This window comes from Taeniopygia guttata, chromosome 13, assembly GCF_048771995.1.
Source record: "Taeniopygia guttata chromosome 13, bTaeGut7.mat, whole genome shotgun sequence".
NCBI classification, from domain to species: domain Eukaryota; kingdom Metazoa; phylum Chordata; class Aves; order Passeriformes; family Estrildidae; genus Taeniopygia; species Taeniopygia guttata.
In genome coordinates this window covers 3,192,726-3,209,253 of record NC_133038.1, presented here as the reverse complement: position 1 = coordinate 3,209,253, position 16,528 = coordinate 3,192,726, and the positions used below count along the sequence as shown (strand labels likewise).

The 16,528-nt window shown below is 37.5% G+C and overlaps 1 protein-coding gene across 9 annotated transcripts in view; it reads left to right on the top strand.

The window, feature by feature from the left end:
• The window catches only part of FAM13B (family with sequence similarity 13 member B), a 44,568-nt gene that overhangs the window by 1,228 nt on the left and 26,812 nt on the right, over window positions 1-16,528 (top strand). For 6 of the 9 annotated variants that reach the window (XM_072935237.1, XM_072935240.1, XM_012575002.5 and 3 more), the window contains exons 2-7: window positions 9,283-9,449; window positions 10,412-10,602; window positions 11,050-11,262; window positions 13,323-13,500; window positions 14,131-14,275; window positions 16,273-16,430. In XM_072935237.1, the coding sequence (XP_072791338.1) occupies window positions 10,446-10,602; window positions 11,050-11,262; window positions 13,323-13,500; window positions 14,131-14,275; window positions 16,273-16,430 (851 nt within the window). In that variant the 5' untranslated portion in view covers window positions 9,283-9,449; window positions 10,412-10,445. Of the gene's footprint in view, window positions 1-2,105; window positions 2,130-2,555; window positions 3,275-8,282; window positions 8,307-9,282; window positions 9,450-10,411; window positions 10,603-11,049; window positions 11,263-13,322; window positions 13,501-14,130; window positions 14,276-16,272; window positions 16,431-16,528 lie in introns of those variants that run through there. The other 3 variants (XM_072935236.1, XM_072935241.1, XM_072935238.1) reach the window with 3 other exon arrangements.

The window sequence follows — 16,528 nt, the reverse complement described above, 5'->3', positions numbered from 1 at the left end:
TCATTACTAGTACATTGCTTTATGTGTTCTTTGTTGCGTAGACTTGAAGATGTTTAGAATCTGTTTTAATGTTCTTTGTCTGTATTTTATACATTGTTTGGCTCCATAGGGATTCTTTCCTTGTCTCAACTATGTAACAATAAGGAATTAAATACCTCAATGTTTTGAAAGCATCAGACTGGAAATTTACAGTATTGTTTTAGAAAAATCAATCAAGTAGAGTGTCCCATGGTTATATTTAAGGAAGCCGACTCAGAGAGGCTCCTGGTAGCTTTTAATGTGTGCAGATTTTGACATGAACAACATGTCAAAACATCTGAGTTTGGCAAATGATAGTTTTTATCTGCTCTATGTTAGTTTGGGCACTTCATTTTTGTGTTGCTTGGAATACTGGAGGATCTTTTTACACTCATTAAAAGACTTAATGTAACATTTGTCATGTGTGGCTCATACCCTGAGAACCTGTGCAAGCAATGAAGCATTTTTGCTTTCTAATGTACATAATGGCATATTTGCAAAAGCAGGCGAGGCTGAAGAAATATTCTGTGTGTTTGGAACAGACATCAGAAAGTTTTGAGTCCCTTCTTGCTGTGTGGGAAGGCTTTATGGGGTAGAGTTTTTTCCTTTTCTGATACTCAGCCTTTTGATTACTTGTCAAATGTTACAGCTGAGCAGTGATGCCCTTTCCAGAGCTCATTGGAAATGAGAAAAACCTGCCAAGTCTGAGGTGATTTTTTTTAGTTTGGATTTTTTATTTTTTTTGTGTGGTGGTTCCCTTTTTTTCCCCATCCCCCACAAAAGAAGCTGCAGCTACATGGAAGAGGAAGTGATGTTGGTAAGAAAATGCTTCAAGTTTTCTTCTAATTCCGTGCATAGCACCACGTTAATCTGACTGCCATATTAGTACACAAAAATCCAGTGGCCATTTAGGTGGGAGTGAATTAACTACGTGCAGGGCAGGTCATCATTTGCATCTGAAGGATGAAGGATGGCAAACTTTTTAAACTTTTTTCCTTGCATTGCAGGCCTAGTTGTGTATTTATTGGTCGTTTCAGATGTGAGGACTGTTATTTAAGAACTGAAAAATAACACTTTATCCAAAATATATGAGGAGTAGATACAGAAGTGAAAGATATTAAATCTTCTGTGAAGGGCTATGGAAGAGGGAGGCTGTTACTTGTCATGCAGTTTGTAAAGTGATGCCTCTATCAGTTTTTCAGCAGAGGAGCTCTATGTCTCTTGTCAAAATTGGATTCAGGCAGAGAATACAAGAATTTTCCATTGCTCTCTGGAAAGTTAGTATAATTGAGCAATTCAGTCTTGATGACTATTACTTTCTGTAAGGTGAGAGATTTTACCTGCAAAAATTTTGAGAAGGACTAGCTGTCTCAAGGTTTGGTAAATTCAAATTTATCTTCACAGTTTGTATTGGCTTGATAGCCAGCTCTTCAGATTTGTGGAAGTTCAGTCAGTTCAAGTGAATTCTGTGGATTATTGCACCCTAAAACATAGTATATTTGTTACTACAGCTTCTACCAGGCTTTTTTTTCTGTAGAGCTAATTTGTTTTGAAGTCTTAAAAACATAGTTTAGAAGGTCAAAACCTGTTATGTTTGCAACATATGGGTGGAGTCCTTTGCTACAAGAAATGGGTGATATTTTGCAGACCCATATTCTGATAAGTGAAAATAGTTCTTTTGTGATAATAATAGTTCTACCTTTGCGGTCTTTCCCCTGTGAATGTGTGAAATCCTTTATATTTGTCTTAAAAAAAAAAAAAAGAAAAGAAAAGAAAAATATGCCATATGAGCTTAAGATACAGATAGGGCTTTATATTTGTGCTCGAATAGCTTGTAACAAAGACTGTGGTTGCAGAGGCTTTTTCCTATAGAGAGGTTTAAATGGTTTTTATTTTCTTCACTGTTTGGACATTTCTAAGGACATTTGGGTGGGGCATCTGCTGGATCTGAGCCCTGTATCTGGTGGGAACCCTGCACTGATTGTCCAGGTTCCAGTGCCGCTGGCAGCTCTCCTCACGTGTCTCTTCTGTTCAGTGTTCCCTGCAGTGTGTTAGGATTAAAATTTGTGCTCAGCTGTGTAGGATAATAATACATGGACAAAACTGAAAAGGTGAGAGATGGAATCTTATGAATGTGGTTCTTTCTTCCTTTATATCCTTTTTAAAGTCTGTATGTTTGAAAGGTTTTCTCCCCTTTCTGCTGAACTTTACATTTAATGAAATCTTTTGTTGTCTTGGAACTCTAGAAATATAATCAGGTTAGTTAATTTTAGTTTGCAATGTTACTCTTAACCTTATGATTTCAGGTGATTTCTTCAAATTTAGTTATAATCAAATTTTGATGGGAGACCTCAGTACCAGACCTTTTTTTTTTTTGTCTTTTTTTTTTTTTTGTCTTTTTTTTTTTTTTCCTTTCCCCATCTCTTGAAATTCAGAGAATCATTGCTGCGGCATTGAACTCTTCGTTGAATTGTCTTTCTCCTGCAGTGGGGGTGCTGAGTCTGTCCTTTATTTTGGTGGCACGTGCTCAAGGTTCTGACAGAGGCAGTGTTTCAACAGCAAAGGGGCTGTGAACCATTTTGTGATCTGCTGAGTTCCAGTGTGTATTTCTGCTTACCTGTTTGGGAGGGGAGGAACAAACTGATGATAAATGTATGTAATAGGATAACTTATGTATAATGAATTAAATGCATTATATATTTATAGTTTGCTTTTTTGGTGTCTCTGAGATAGCTTGACTTCTGTTCCAAAGTCTGTTTTAGCAGCAGTGACAATTGTTAAACTGCTTTGGTTTTATAACGTGAAGCTCGCAAGCTGCATAGTTTTGCTGATAATTTCTTCCTGTCTGTTACTTTACTGGACTTTTATAAAGCCATTGCACCAAAGTTCTGCATTATCTGATGCAGGGGCAGTGAGATGTGTGTGGTTGGTGGAGTAGAGCTTTGCATTGGGGGGTGGCAAGTAGGATGAATATAATTAGCTGTTACACAAGATACAAAAGCCTTTTTATTTATTAACTACTGTTGTTAAGAGTGTGATGGGATCTGTATGAGCAGGAAGTTTCTTTAGAATTCTGCACATGTGCACTGGCAGCAGCAGATGAGAGCAAATCTGGCAGTGTGTGGTGGTGGGTGTGAGGCACTGAGCAAACATCTACTTTTTCTGGTATCGCTGATGGTTTTATTTTCTTGCTACGATGTAGCTGGAGGACTATAAGTAGCTGTAATGCTGTTAAAAAGCCTTTGGATTTTATCTAGTAAGTGAATATAAAACATTATTTTTGCTTATCAAAACCAGCTAACATTTTGATGATCTCTCAGCTTTGTTCTTTAAAAGTGTAGAATTTTTTTTAGGCTTAAATCAGTCACTGTAGTGGAGGTTTTTCTAATGGATAGTCTCTGTCTCTTGTGAAGGTCCGTGAACGATGGGCTTTTTCACGGACAGTGTGATCAGGTTCTGTCAGCTGAAACTGTAGACTAAACTTTAATGACAGGAAAAGAAATACTAATCAATATTATGTTTTCATGGCTTGTAAATGAAAAAAAATAAAATTCTATTAGTTTTAGTTATATCTCTTCCAGAGGAGTTTTCATGAGGTGTTTTGTTTCTTTCTTGCATGGAAACAACATAAAGGCTTAATTTAAATTGTTCTAATTTGTAAATTAGAGGGCTTGCTGCCACATTCCCAGGGAACAAAAATTGCATTAGAATTGCATTCCACGAAATCTTCTGTTGTATTTTTTGTGCTTCTGCTTGCTGTGTCAGTAAAACCAGTATTTTGTCCATTGAGTGGTTTTTGAGACCATCTTAGAATTGCTGGTGGCAAATGATGGAGAATTTCTGCTTAATAGCAATGAGGTTTAGCGTGTGTGTGAATACACATGTGAAGGCATACACAGGCAAACAGTTCATTAATTAGAGCTGGTGTTCATGCTTCTGCTGACTCCTTTTGTGATTGTGTGCAAAACTGCAGTGAGCTGCTTTCCTTCTGGTTCCTACTTAACCAGAAAGCAAACAGGGCACTGAAGAGTTGGGAACCATCATGAGAAATGAAGGGAGCAGGAAAGTCACATCTGCTTGAGAAGATACTTATTGTAACATGGATTCCTTCAACACTGCAAGTTAAATTTTGTAGTTATACCTAATTTCAAACAGCATGCCTTAATGGGGATGGGGATTGTGTTCTTAAGAAGACCAGCTTATTAAATTTAAAATAATAACTGAGCCCAATTGTCTGATTTGCCAGTCTAGACTTGTGACTAAAATACCTAAAATACCTCTTGATAGCTGATTTCACTGAGTCAAAAAGAGGAAATCTTGCTTTAAGAGTGTATTTTAAGACTATTTAAGAGTCTATTTTAATCTTGCTGGTTTTAAAACTTTTATCTTAAATAATTATTGTTTTGACTACTCAAATGTATTAATGAGTACATAAATGTGATTATTCTTTTTACCTGGAGGATGTTCTATGTCTGTTAAAGCACTCGCACATCTCTGCATGTCTTTTACTGTACTCTTGAGACAAATTTGTCCTTTTCTGTGTCCTGGCTTTGTGGTAGAGTTCTGTTTGTGGGGTTTATTTCAGTTTGTCTTTTGTATAGATTTACTCCAAGCCATGTCCCCTCCCCGGCCTGGCTATCTTTTCAGTTTTGTCTGGATTATTTCAAACAAGCAAAATACTCTGTTTTTACTTGTTAGCTGAACAAAAGCTGAAAATCAGACGAGGAAAAGCTCTTTTGCCCAAAACCAGTTCATCCATTGGGAATGCTCACAGTAATTTGCATATACAAATGGCATAAAAATCAGTCAGTTTTAATTGTTACAGTTCTGACATAACATTACAAAACATCGGTTTCCTTTTAACTCAACAAAACTTAAGAATTAGGTCGCGAGTGCTGGTTGCCATTTTTTGGAGACAGGAATCGATGTATCTCAGCAGCTCCGAGTGGCTCTGGGTGAGGTGGGGTGCGGAGGTTTCCCAGGGAAGGTTCTTGCTCCTGCCCTCGCCTGGCAGCTGCCTCTGGCTGATGTCATGGGGAGAGTTCCTGTGATTCCAGCTCAGAATCTGGGTCCTAAGTCTTGGCCATCATTTAGAAATTATTCATAGAAAATCTGTTTAAAATTGGATCACTTTGAATTTAGCAAAAAAAAAATCAATTCTTTATTTGGATTTAACAGTATGTTTGCTGTAGGCATCCAGGGGGGACATCACAGGTTTTGTCTAGCTGTAAGTCATACAAGTAAACATAATGCATTATTTTTTTTCTTCAAATATAGAAGAAGAAATTAAAAATTTTGGGATGCTAATGTTTTTTGTGGAATTTTATTTGTAAACAATTTTTGCAGACAAGGAGCATTGATCTCTTTGTACTGGAGGATGTGTATGTGATCTGTTAGGGCCCAGTTTGCAGGAATGTGATGGTTCACAGGGTCACAGCACTACAGGCTGAAAAAGCCAAAAAAGTTGAGGTGTATGTTTCCTGGGAAGCTGGGACAGGCCATTTTGTTGATATTTTTCCCTACTAAAAATCTTAGTTAGTTTTTACTTTTATGTATTTTAAAAAAAAAATTCACTGGTGATATTTGCTAATGCCACAAAATAATATATTAAAAACAAAAGAACAAAACAGCAGTCAGTGTTAGCTTTGGGTTTGTTTCAGAGGCAATATGAATTTCTTGCTACATAAAATGAGCAAATAAAATAATTGCTTAAATAGTTGAGACTTGTGGCAGACATTCTACATGCAGAATTAATGTTTTCATTCCTATGGCACAGTTTCAGCTTGCAGCCTTTCTTTGTTTATTTTTACTTGTTGCTTCATTCCTTTGTTTTATGGAAAGGTGGTGGAACCCTGAGGACTTTAATTTAAAATGATGCCCATATATTATTTGTACTTCAGTCATGAATGTAAAAGCTGAACTAAATGTAAGTCTAAATTTTCATGTGTATCCCTCAAATATTAACAGTTAGCCATGTATTCTGTGGGGTTTTTTGTGGCATTTCATGTGTGGGTGTAAATACTTCTCAAGTTGCCAAGATAAGTGAATGCTATTATGATGGCAAAATGAAGCTTATGGTGCTGTTTTCCCAGCAGACTCTATGAAGAACTTGCCTTAATAAAAAAAAAAAAAAAGCAAACCAAAAATTTTTAAATAATGCCAGAGAGCACTGAAATCCACAATACAAAACAAAACTCTGTGTTTTAACCTCATTTAAGATGTTGGGCTCAACATGTTGCAAAGGACATAGTAAGTTTTTTTCAGTCTCTTGTACAATTGTGGTGTAATATGTGGTTATAATAAGGTGTATTTTTACTTTCCTGCATTGTTTTGTAGAGCATGATTTTAGCTTAAGGATGTTTTTTAAGTGTTTGTAGTAACAAGGAGGGAAGTAGATTGAAAAAAATGCAACCAGAATGTTTATAATTAAACTCAAGCTAGGTAGTTTTCTTCTGTGGGTTTTTTTTTTAGTTGCTATTTTTTCTTTTTTGTTTTTTTCTTGATAGAACTTGTGAAGCATTTTGGTAATGAAATTATGAGGGAAGTGTGTGCTCAAAAAGGATCAGGATAATGGGGGCAAAAGTAGAAAGAGTTGACTGAGTGGTTTAGCTCCTGTTTCCTGAGTTGTTTGACTGGGGCAAAAAAAAAAAAAAAGTATTAAAAAACTCCACAACATTGCTTAGAATTTGTACAAGACTCTGGAAATAATCCTGAAGGTTACATGTCCTGTCCTAGATCCCCCATGTGTGTCTGCAGTGACGTGCTGCACTTCCTGAGTCAAGGGAGGACAAGTGGGAAAGCTTCTGATACATATAAAAAGTGAAGATAAAATGTCTAATTATTAACAGTTTTTTACAATGTTGGAAATAGCAGGAAATAAAGCTTGCTGAAAGTTAAATAACTTTCAGAGTTTCTAGCTCTTTCTAGATTTGGTAAATGTCAGATTAATTGTATCACAACCTGTGAAGATAACAAAGCCTGAACTAAAAGGGAAAAGACTGAAATGCTCTGAAAATAAATTGTTGTGTATAATGATATATTGAAATGTGTGTGTCCGAGAGGGTGAAAACGAGGCTTTCACTTATTTTTCTAGGTGATAATAAGCCATATAAAACTTTCTTCAAAGTATAAACCTGGGTTGTAAATCCAGTTTTGCTCTAACAATGAGACAACCAGGCTGTTTCAGCTTCATTCTTATGTTGCCAAGCCAGTTAAAATAGAAGTCTGTATTTTTTCTTCTTTTTTTTCATGCTTCTTGAATGAATTTAATATTCAGGCAGCTTGTTCATCTGCTGTACCTGGCAAAAGTGGCTGAGCTTTCATGTCAGTGAACTAAGCACAAAGGTGCCTCTGCTGAGAAAGCTGGGCTGCAAGATTGTTCATTTAGTGTGGAATTAAAAGAAGTGGTTACTATAATTTGGTCTTTTATTAGGTGATGTTTGTTTTGAAGGTTTGTTTCTTGGTTTTAGCAAGTCAGCCTGAAGCATTGTGGCAGATCCATCAAAGGTTTTCTCACATCTGCCCTTAACCCCACTGCTGGCCAATGTGAGATTTTCTGGTTCATTGTGGACAAGCTGACTTTGGTACAGCTTGAGAAAATAGTGTGAAACTTCATATTTTAAAATTTGCTATATTGGGATTGATTGAAATCTACGTACATGCAAAGACTATGTTGACTTTCATTTAAAATACCAGAACAGTAAGAAAAATGGCTGTACACGGCCTCCATAAATTGTAGGGGGGTCATGAATTGCAACTGCTTCATCGTTGGAATCTGGTAGGATCTTTTAGTAACCGAGAATTTGCAATAACAGATTTGAATATGATAGGGTAAAAAAAAAATAAAACCCATTGACTAGAATATTACCATTCATTGTCTGTTGTCAGCTCACCTGGGTCTTAGACCAGGATTCACTTGTGTGAGACTTAGCAGATTTACAACCTGTGTGTAATACAAGGCAATAGACAGTTCAACACTTTTAAGCCTGAAATATTTTTTTCCTCTAGGTCTCAATGCAAGAAAATGCTGAGGAGGTGGAAGCAGTCTTATGTAGAGCTTATGACCAACTCCCTTAGCACATGGAGGCAGTTTGGGGAGGGTTGGGAGTAGGAAAACTGCTTTATTCAAACTACTGAGAGTATTCTGGGCCCCTGTTGTGATAGGCTAATGAATGGTCTGGCATTTTGGTACTGAAACCAGAGGGCTTGGTCGTCAGGAATTTGCAAGTGAAGATAAAGTTTATTTGTCCTGATGTGGAACAGAAGCTGGTGTGGGAGAACAAAGGAAGGTACGTGTCTCCAGGCTGTCATATCAATCTCCAGTTATGAAACAAAAGGTTTCAGTGAATTTTTTGAAGCTGTGGAAAGCCTCTTTATGATCTAGTTCTGGTGATGAATGTTGTGGTTATGTGTATGTCACAAGCTTGTTTTGCCCAGTCACAGTTGCTTGAGTTTATTTAAAACAGGTACCTGGGGAGATCAAGGGACTGAGGGGACCCTTGGACTGATTCTGGGTATTACATTGGCTCCACTGTGCCATGAAGCTTCAATTTAAACTTCTAATACCACAGAAAATCATAAAGGCGATTTACTGTGGTTTGTAGCTATTTTGAGAGCTGAGAACATGAAAAATGTCCAGATAATCTGGATTCTAAATAAAAGGTGGCAAAAATGTGGGTGGTTCTATGGAATCTGACATGGGGGAGGTTGCTTCCTGTATCCAGACCTGATGATCACTTGGACTTTGAACTGGCAGTTAGGATATGTAGTCAACTTCCTGGAAAATATGATCAGTACCATCAAAAACTGATTGACTGTAAACGTTCCTTAGTTAGGATTTTGGTTTGGGTCTTGCTGTTTAAAGATGTTGTATTAGACCAGTGCCTGAAAGCCTTCTAAAAATTTCATAGCCATTAAATATTTTAGTATGGTAGGTACTTTAAAACACTCTGTGTAACCTACTTAGCCCTCCTTGATTCTTTGGAAGAGGATTGAATGAGTCTGCAAATTATTTCATAGTTGTTAAGACTTAGATGTCCCATGCTAACTTTCACTTCAAATTTGGTTAACTCATAAGTGAAAAGAGGGATTTGCTGTTTGGGGGGGCTCTCTCATAAGCTGTGCTAATGTGGTCTGTATGCTTTCTTGTTCAGAACAAGAAACTGATGATTTGACAAGAATTCCTCTAACGTGATATTTGGATTCCTGACTGAGTTTAAAACTGTTGACAATTTTATGATCTAATAATATTTTCCTTATTTTCAGATTAACTGCTGAAGTACTGATCGAGTTCTGCTATTCTTCAATGAGGAACTACAGGCTGATCTTTTGCCATAATCTTAAACAACCATAAATGACAAAAGAATGCTTGGTCAGTGAGGGCAGCTGGCGCAGAAAGCGTTTTTCAAACTTGGCTGTTTAAGTACTCTGAGGTGGGTTTCTTAACTTCTTTTGCTGGGGAAAAAAAAAAAAAAGAAAAGCAAGTGCGAATTTCAGAATGTCTAATCTATTAGAATTTACCTCTTGGTAAACAGAGACTTTTAGTTTGGTTGCAGTGCTTTGACTAACAGCATATACTTCATGTTCTGTGTGCCAGCTTCTGTCAAAGTGACTGCTTGCGTTTAAGAAAGTATATTTTCTTTTTATTACTTATTTTGAAAGGCCAGTTTTTAATTTGCTAGAAGAAATATTTTAGTTTTGACAGGATTACAGCCTGACTGACTTACACTGCCCTTTGTTATCTATCTAGATCCTTTATCAAGCAATGACTTGCAAGTGAAGCTCGAGCTTCTGCATGATAGAATGGTATCACTGAAATCTAGAAACTAGCTTTGGGGGTTTTCTGTTCAGTAAAAATTTTAATTTGATGCAGGCATTGAAAGCTTTATTATGTACACCAGAAAATGCCAAGTATATTTTAAAATTATTACAGTGCAGTTGAATATCACAAAATACTTAATCATTTCATATAATTGAAACTTGGGCTTTTGGTTTGGTGTCATCCACTAGTTTCATTTCCTGTTGAGAGGCTTTTGTATTGAGTTCTGAAAGCCTGGCTACTAAATACTGTCAGAAAAAGTACTGAGGAATCTACCAAAATACTTTAGAATTTATTTAGAAACGTGGTAACTAAAATTTTCAGCTTTTTTCTTGCTGCTATATGTGTTCTTCTCAGTCTTGTGTTGAGGCTTGGACAGAACACATCCGGGATAGTAATTTATTGAGTTAACTGTGTTTGGAGTCATTGCAGAACTGTCCATTAAAGCAGTGAACGGATGGAGACAGACTAGAGAGTATTTGCATTAGGAAATTAAAACACTTTGTGTCACAGATTAATGCTTTCAAAAACATACATTGAAGTGGGTCTTTTGCTTTTAATTTCTCCTATTGACAGAAAAGACAGCTTTGATTTTTGGCTGCAAAAAGATATGAGGAAGAGCTCCTCCCCTTCCTTGAGTAACTGCAACTCTGTTCTTGCTAACAAAATATTTGGAATTCCACTTGATGAGCTGCAGCAAGAAGGGCAGCCAGACAATGAGGTTCCATTCATAGTCCGCCATGTCGTGGACTATATTGAGGAACATGGTATGTACCACCTTGCTGTATTTAAAATAATATATTTCACTGTTATTCTTACAGAATAGATTGTGGGGTTTGAAGAGTACTTGTTTTCTGAAGTTAATTATTCAGCTGAATGCAATTTGGTTGATTTGGGCTACTTCCTTTCTTTGCTCCTTCTGTTATGTGTATCACTGTTTTCTAGCCAACAGTAATGTAGTCAGCTCTGCAGGGCACCTCATAGGAAATGCTGTGGTTTAGGTACTGCTAACATTTCCCTTGTTATTTTATTGTTACTGGGCACAAAATGTGTGTGTTGGGAAGAGAACTGCTGGAAGTCGTGCAAAACTGTTACCCAGAAAATGTTTCAGTCAGTATGGGAATTGTGCATAGCTGATAATCAGTATTTTTTCTGATATATTTGTCCATACCAGAGCTAAAATTTTATTTCTGCGATTTTTTTTTCTGACTCAGGGGGTCTGGAACAAGAAGGACTTTTCCAAGTCAATGGGAATGCTGAGACAGTGGAGTGGCTCCGGCAACGATATGATAATGGAGAAGATGTGGACCTGGTTAAAGAAGCAGATGTACCCTCAGCTATTAGCCTTCTTAGATTTTTTCTTCAAGAACTTCCAGAGCCAGTTATTCCAGGCAGTTTGCACATACATTTGATGCAACTTTCTCAAGGTAATAACTCTTTTTGATTCAGAGTTTTTATTTTATGATTTTAAGAGTAAAACCCAGTATTGAATTGAGATTTGTAGTGCCCCTAAGGTGTCTTTGGTGCTCTGTGTAATAATAATAGTGATAGTACTGCTGTGCACTTTGGTTGCAATGTTACCTGTCAGGATTGGAAATGAGACTGAAGTATATTCACTTGGTGTGACTGCAGAATTCCCTTCTATGACTGTAAAATCAAGTGTAAAAGTTGTTTTTTTCCTCCCATCTTTGAGTAGATCACTGTGGATATGTTTACATATCAATTGTTTCTAGCATGCAAGTCCCCATTTAGTTCCCTTTTGTTAAATATACAGAAAAACTTCACTTAAACTTGCAGCTTATTGTCTTTATTGTCTTTTTTAAAGTTATCTGTAACAAGGAAATCAAGCCACAGAAACACTTAAACAGTGTTTTCAGATGCTAAAATGAGAAAATCAGACTTCTGATTTACTCTAATTGGGTTTTGCCTGTCTGATAGACATATCTCAGTTTTCAGAATTACATCATCAGCTGCATTTGAGGCAGAGGAATTGCTTAAAGACCCGCAGAAGGTGGTAGTAATTGTTGACCCACGTGTTAGTGCTGGTTTTCTCCCTCTTCAGCAGTTCTTCCGTATCATTAGGTCAGGCTTAGTCCTCAGGATACCTTCATTACAGGGCAAGGTGTGGCCTGTGTGCCTCGTTAGGAACTCGTTGCTGGTGGTTTCTCAAAGACAGGTGATTTGGCTAATTGAGGTGTGAATGTGGCCCAGTGCACGTGGCCCACAAGTGTGTATCCCTGCTTTAGTGCCAGAAGACTTCAGTGAGGGGTAAGAACGTTCTGCCTTTGGGTCTCTGGGTGTTTAGAAGTTAAGTTTCAGGATGGGTTGGTTAGACAAAACATGGAGATGTGTATGTTCAGAGTGGTCAGATTATCACCTTGCTGTGCTCCCTTTCTTATAAAAATTTACATTGTTAAAGTACTTTTAAAAGCCTTCTTTCTTTATGTTCTGTTTCCAAACTGCATTTCTAGACTAAGAACTGTCAATTAAATGGTCATTTTAATGTGTTATGTGTTTAGACAACCATTTTCTGTGCTTGGTTGCCTGTATTTAGCTGCTGTAGGTGTTGATTGTGTCTGAGCAAATGAAATCCTGCAGATCCTGCTTGGTGCTCCTGTACATGCTCAATATGGAATTTACTCACTCTTTGCTTTGATATTAAGGACTAGGATGTCTCTGATCTCTCATCTAGAGAGGCAGAGATAGTTCATTGTCTTCAAACGTGCTTTTCCCTCTCTAACTGATCTTAGAAGAGTTTTCAAGTGTCTGAGAAAGAAAGGGAGGTCTCTTTGTATCAGTTTTTCTCCCATTTTGCTTTCCTGACATTTCCTGTATATAAAATTTCTCAGTTAGATACAAACAGCTGTAAATTCTTTGAACCTTGCTGCCTGTAAGGCTGATGAGGTAACAAATAAGATTTATGGGGACATATTTTGATGAAGAGTATAGTTAAATGGGGTGAGAATGAGGAGATTTTATGGTGACCCTTTCTCAGATCTGAAATTGAATCAGCAAGTTCAAGCTAAGCACCTGTGAAGATTATTACATTGAGATACCTTGGATATATCAGTTAAGTATTATAAAAGCAGGTAGAGTGGTGAGAATGGGATGCTTGTAAAGGAAAAGGTGTCAAAGCAGCTTGTCTGCCAGAAGAATTTAAGTAGATGGTAGTTAACTCACTATCTGGAGCTGTTGCCCTCTCTAGAGCTCTTCTGTGAAGAAGCTGTTATGTAACAATGGTAAAACAAAATCATACAGAGTTTGCCTTCTGAAATCAGGAATTTGAGTGGGCTTTCATTGGGGAAAGCATACAGAAGAGAATGTGGTGGATAATATTGAACTCATGCAAGTCAGTTTCCACATTTTAGGTTGTGGTTTGATCAAATCAGTTGACTTTTCAGAAGTAATTGTCAGGCAGAAAGCTGATCACTATCAAGTATGAAAAGATACTTTCTTTGTGACTAAAATATTTTTCTTGCTTTTTCAGATTATAATAATGAAGATGAATTTGGAAGAAAGTTGAGGTTCCTCTTGCAGCAGCTTCCACCTGTTAATTACAGTTTGTTAAAGTTTCTGTGTAAATTTTTAGCTAATGTAGCATCGCATCATGAAGAAATTTGGTCAGCAAGTTCTTTAGCTGCAGTCTTTGGCCCGGATGTTTTTCAGTAAGTTAATCATAAAAGTTAATTCACTGTTTCTGTGGGTATTTGAGTGTCCCTCTGTAGTTTAAAGTCATTCTTGGTCCCTGAGCACAAAGTAACAAAGTGCACAATATGTTTCAGCAGAGTCTTTTTGTGTTCCCACCCACTCTTTGACTCCAGTTTGGTTTTACAATTTTTGCTATGATTTAAACAGCAGTTTGTCTCTGAGCTGTGGCATGAGAAACCACTGTTTTGATTGTTGCATTACTGTATTTATTCTGAGGTTCAAATATTTTAGTGATAGTATATAAGGCTACTATTTGTAGCAAGAAAACAGTTCTGGGAGGAAGCTGGTAAAGTACTAGCTTATACTGTTGTATAAGCTCTCTTATACAACTGGAAAACATTTGACTTTTAAATATTCCTCATGAAAAGTTAATTGCCTAGATAGTTGCTAATTCATTTTAAAATATAAAATAGTATAAAGCTCTATAAGGCAGTAGTGTGAAGGCACGCTTAAAGTTCTGTGTGTTCAGAATGGGTAGGGGATAATGGTGTGAAGTGTAGCACTTAGTCATAGACTACATTCAGAGGTGTTCTTTGGGGAAATGTTGCATTTAGATTTTTAAACTAAAACAGTGTTGAAATCTTTAGCATTTACACAGATGTGGAGGATCTGAAAGAACAGGAAATAGTTAGCAGAATAATGGCGGGACTTCTGGAGAACTACTATGAGTTTTTTGAAAATGAAGAGGAAGATTTTTCATCTACTAATGATTTAAGCTCAATAACTGAGCAGGTAAGACTATTTTGAATGCCTATATGTTACCACTTACCTGTCTGTTATACACATTAATGTTTATGAAAGATTTCTTGAAGTACAGTTTCTTTAGTATAACTGAGAAGTTTCTTGCAAACTGACAAAACCTGGCATTTTCGTAATGCTTGCTTTTGTAGTGAGTGCAGCTATGCTATGTAGAAAAATACATAGGAACGAAACCAACAGTGATATCTTGCCCAACACAGACCTATTATAAACAGCTTTCTAATTACCAATTTAGGAATGAAGAACTGTTGGTTCTGTTGTTGGTCTTGGTCAAGAGTATTTCTAGGTGTGTCTTACAGGAACATGCAGGGTCTCGCACTCCACTTGATGATGTTATCAGTGGTGCTTTCCTGTGCCAGAGTTTTTGAATGCTGTTGCTGATCCTAAGACTTGAAAATTATGTATTTTCTGTAAAGAGGAAAAAGGGGAAAAATAATCAGTTGCTAAGGCAGGTAAGAAAGGGTGCTGAATTTTACAGCCTATCTCACAAACCCCTCCTCTAGCAAGACAGGTAAGGCAAGTACTGGGGCAGTTGTATGCTTCCTCTTCCCTGCAGTAGGTGTTGGTCTGGTGTGCCAGGCTGGGCAGCAGGTTCTGGAGTGAGCAGTGTCTGCTCTGAGAGCTCCTTTTGCTCTGCAAAGCTCTGAGCAGGAATCTGTCACTGAGAGCTGCCACAGCCCTGCTGCATGCAGGGAGCTGCTGAGCAAAGCTGGGCTGTGACTCCTGCAGCTGGAGGCTGGCACTGAGTTGGGATTACTGCTCTGTAAACCAGAGCTGCTCTGTGCTCTCATGCTTTGAAATTACAGCCTTGTTACATGTTGCAGCAAAAGGGTTTCCTAAGTACAAAATCTGTTTGGTGTGTGGTTTTGTTTGTTTTTTCCCTTAGTTGGAGGGCTGGTGGGGTGTCCCTTTAATTTCGTGGTGTCTCCACCAGATGTCAACAGTGCACTTCTGTCAGGCCAGTGCAGTGGGGACAGAAGGGCTGCTGTCCCTTCAGGGCACAGCCCCGCTGGCAGCTGCCCCAGTGTGTGGGTGGGCTTGCTTTGCTTCACTGGCACATCCTCTTGCAATTACAGAGAAAAACCAGGTATAAATACATTTCTTGCCTGGAATGTGGTGCCATATAACAAGTTACACCCCTTTTAAAAACTAACAAATATCTTCTCTCTGTCTTCTGTGTAATCTTAAACTTCCGAAGTTTCAATTTTTCTTAATTTAGTGGTTTTTTACACTGGTGACAGATACTATAAAGCATATTTTCTTGAGGCTGCTGCTTTAATTTTTGGGTTTGCAAGATTGGAGATCAGTAATCAGTCAGAGGCAGCCTGGGAGTCAAACAATCACTTTTATCTCTTTACCTTTTCATGTTTTAGACATAGTTGCTTTTTAAAAAATGAAGTTTACTGCCTTGAGTTACCACTTGGCTATATTGTTTTGCTTTTTAAATTGGCTGCATTTTGCTGCTTCAGTAACAACATCTGTGTTTGGAAACAAAGAAACAAAAATAGAAGAGTACAGAAACTTTGTAAGTGTTTATTCCGAGCTTTGAAGTTTGGGTTTATAGACTTCAGTATTGCCTTCCCTAGGAGGGTTTGAAAATGCTCCTGATACATTAATAAGGCTACTTGGGGAATAGAGGAGAATTATCAGTTTGACATAGAAGAAGAAAGGTTGTGTAGTGCATTATTCAGTGTGGTTGGGATGTTATTGTTTCTTCATTCTGCTTGTGTTCATTTATAGCATCAGATGTGCTTCGTGCTTTTCATTTTTTTCCAGTTTTCAAGAGGAGCTTTTTAATGGTGTAGAATTTACAGTTTTACATAAAAGCAAGTCTAGTGTGCCTGTTTTCTCCTAAAATTGAAAAGTATTCTCCTTCTTCATGCTACTTTCATACCTTTCATGCTCTTTTAATTCCCTGGACCTCTTGAAAGGAACTTTTCAATCCCTTAATTTTGATTAAATGTTTTTAGATCAATGATCTCTTGGAAGAAGAGGAAGACGTAAAGCTTGAGCAGTCGGAAGAACTTCCAGAAGACAGCTCAGAGAAACCTGTTGAAAGGCCAGCTGTGGTGCATCTAGATATGACAGGGAGTCTCTCAGATTCCAGGAATGTTACAGCATCAACAAGGTAACTTGGTTCTGCCTTGGACTTTGGATTTAAAGTTAGGATTGTAATTTATTCTGTCAGAGACAGAAACTGCCAGACTTTTGAGATAAGTGTTGGTG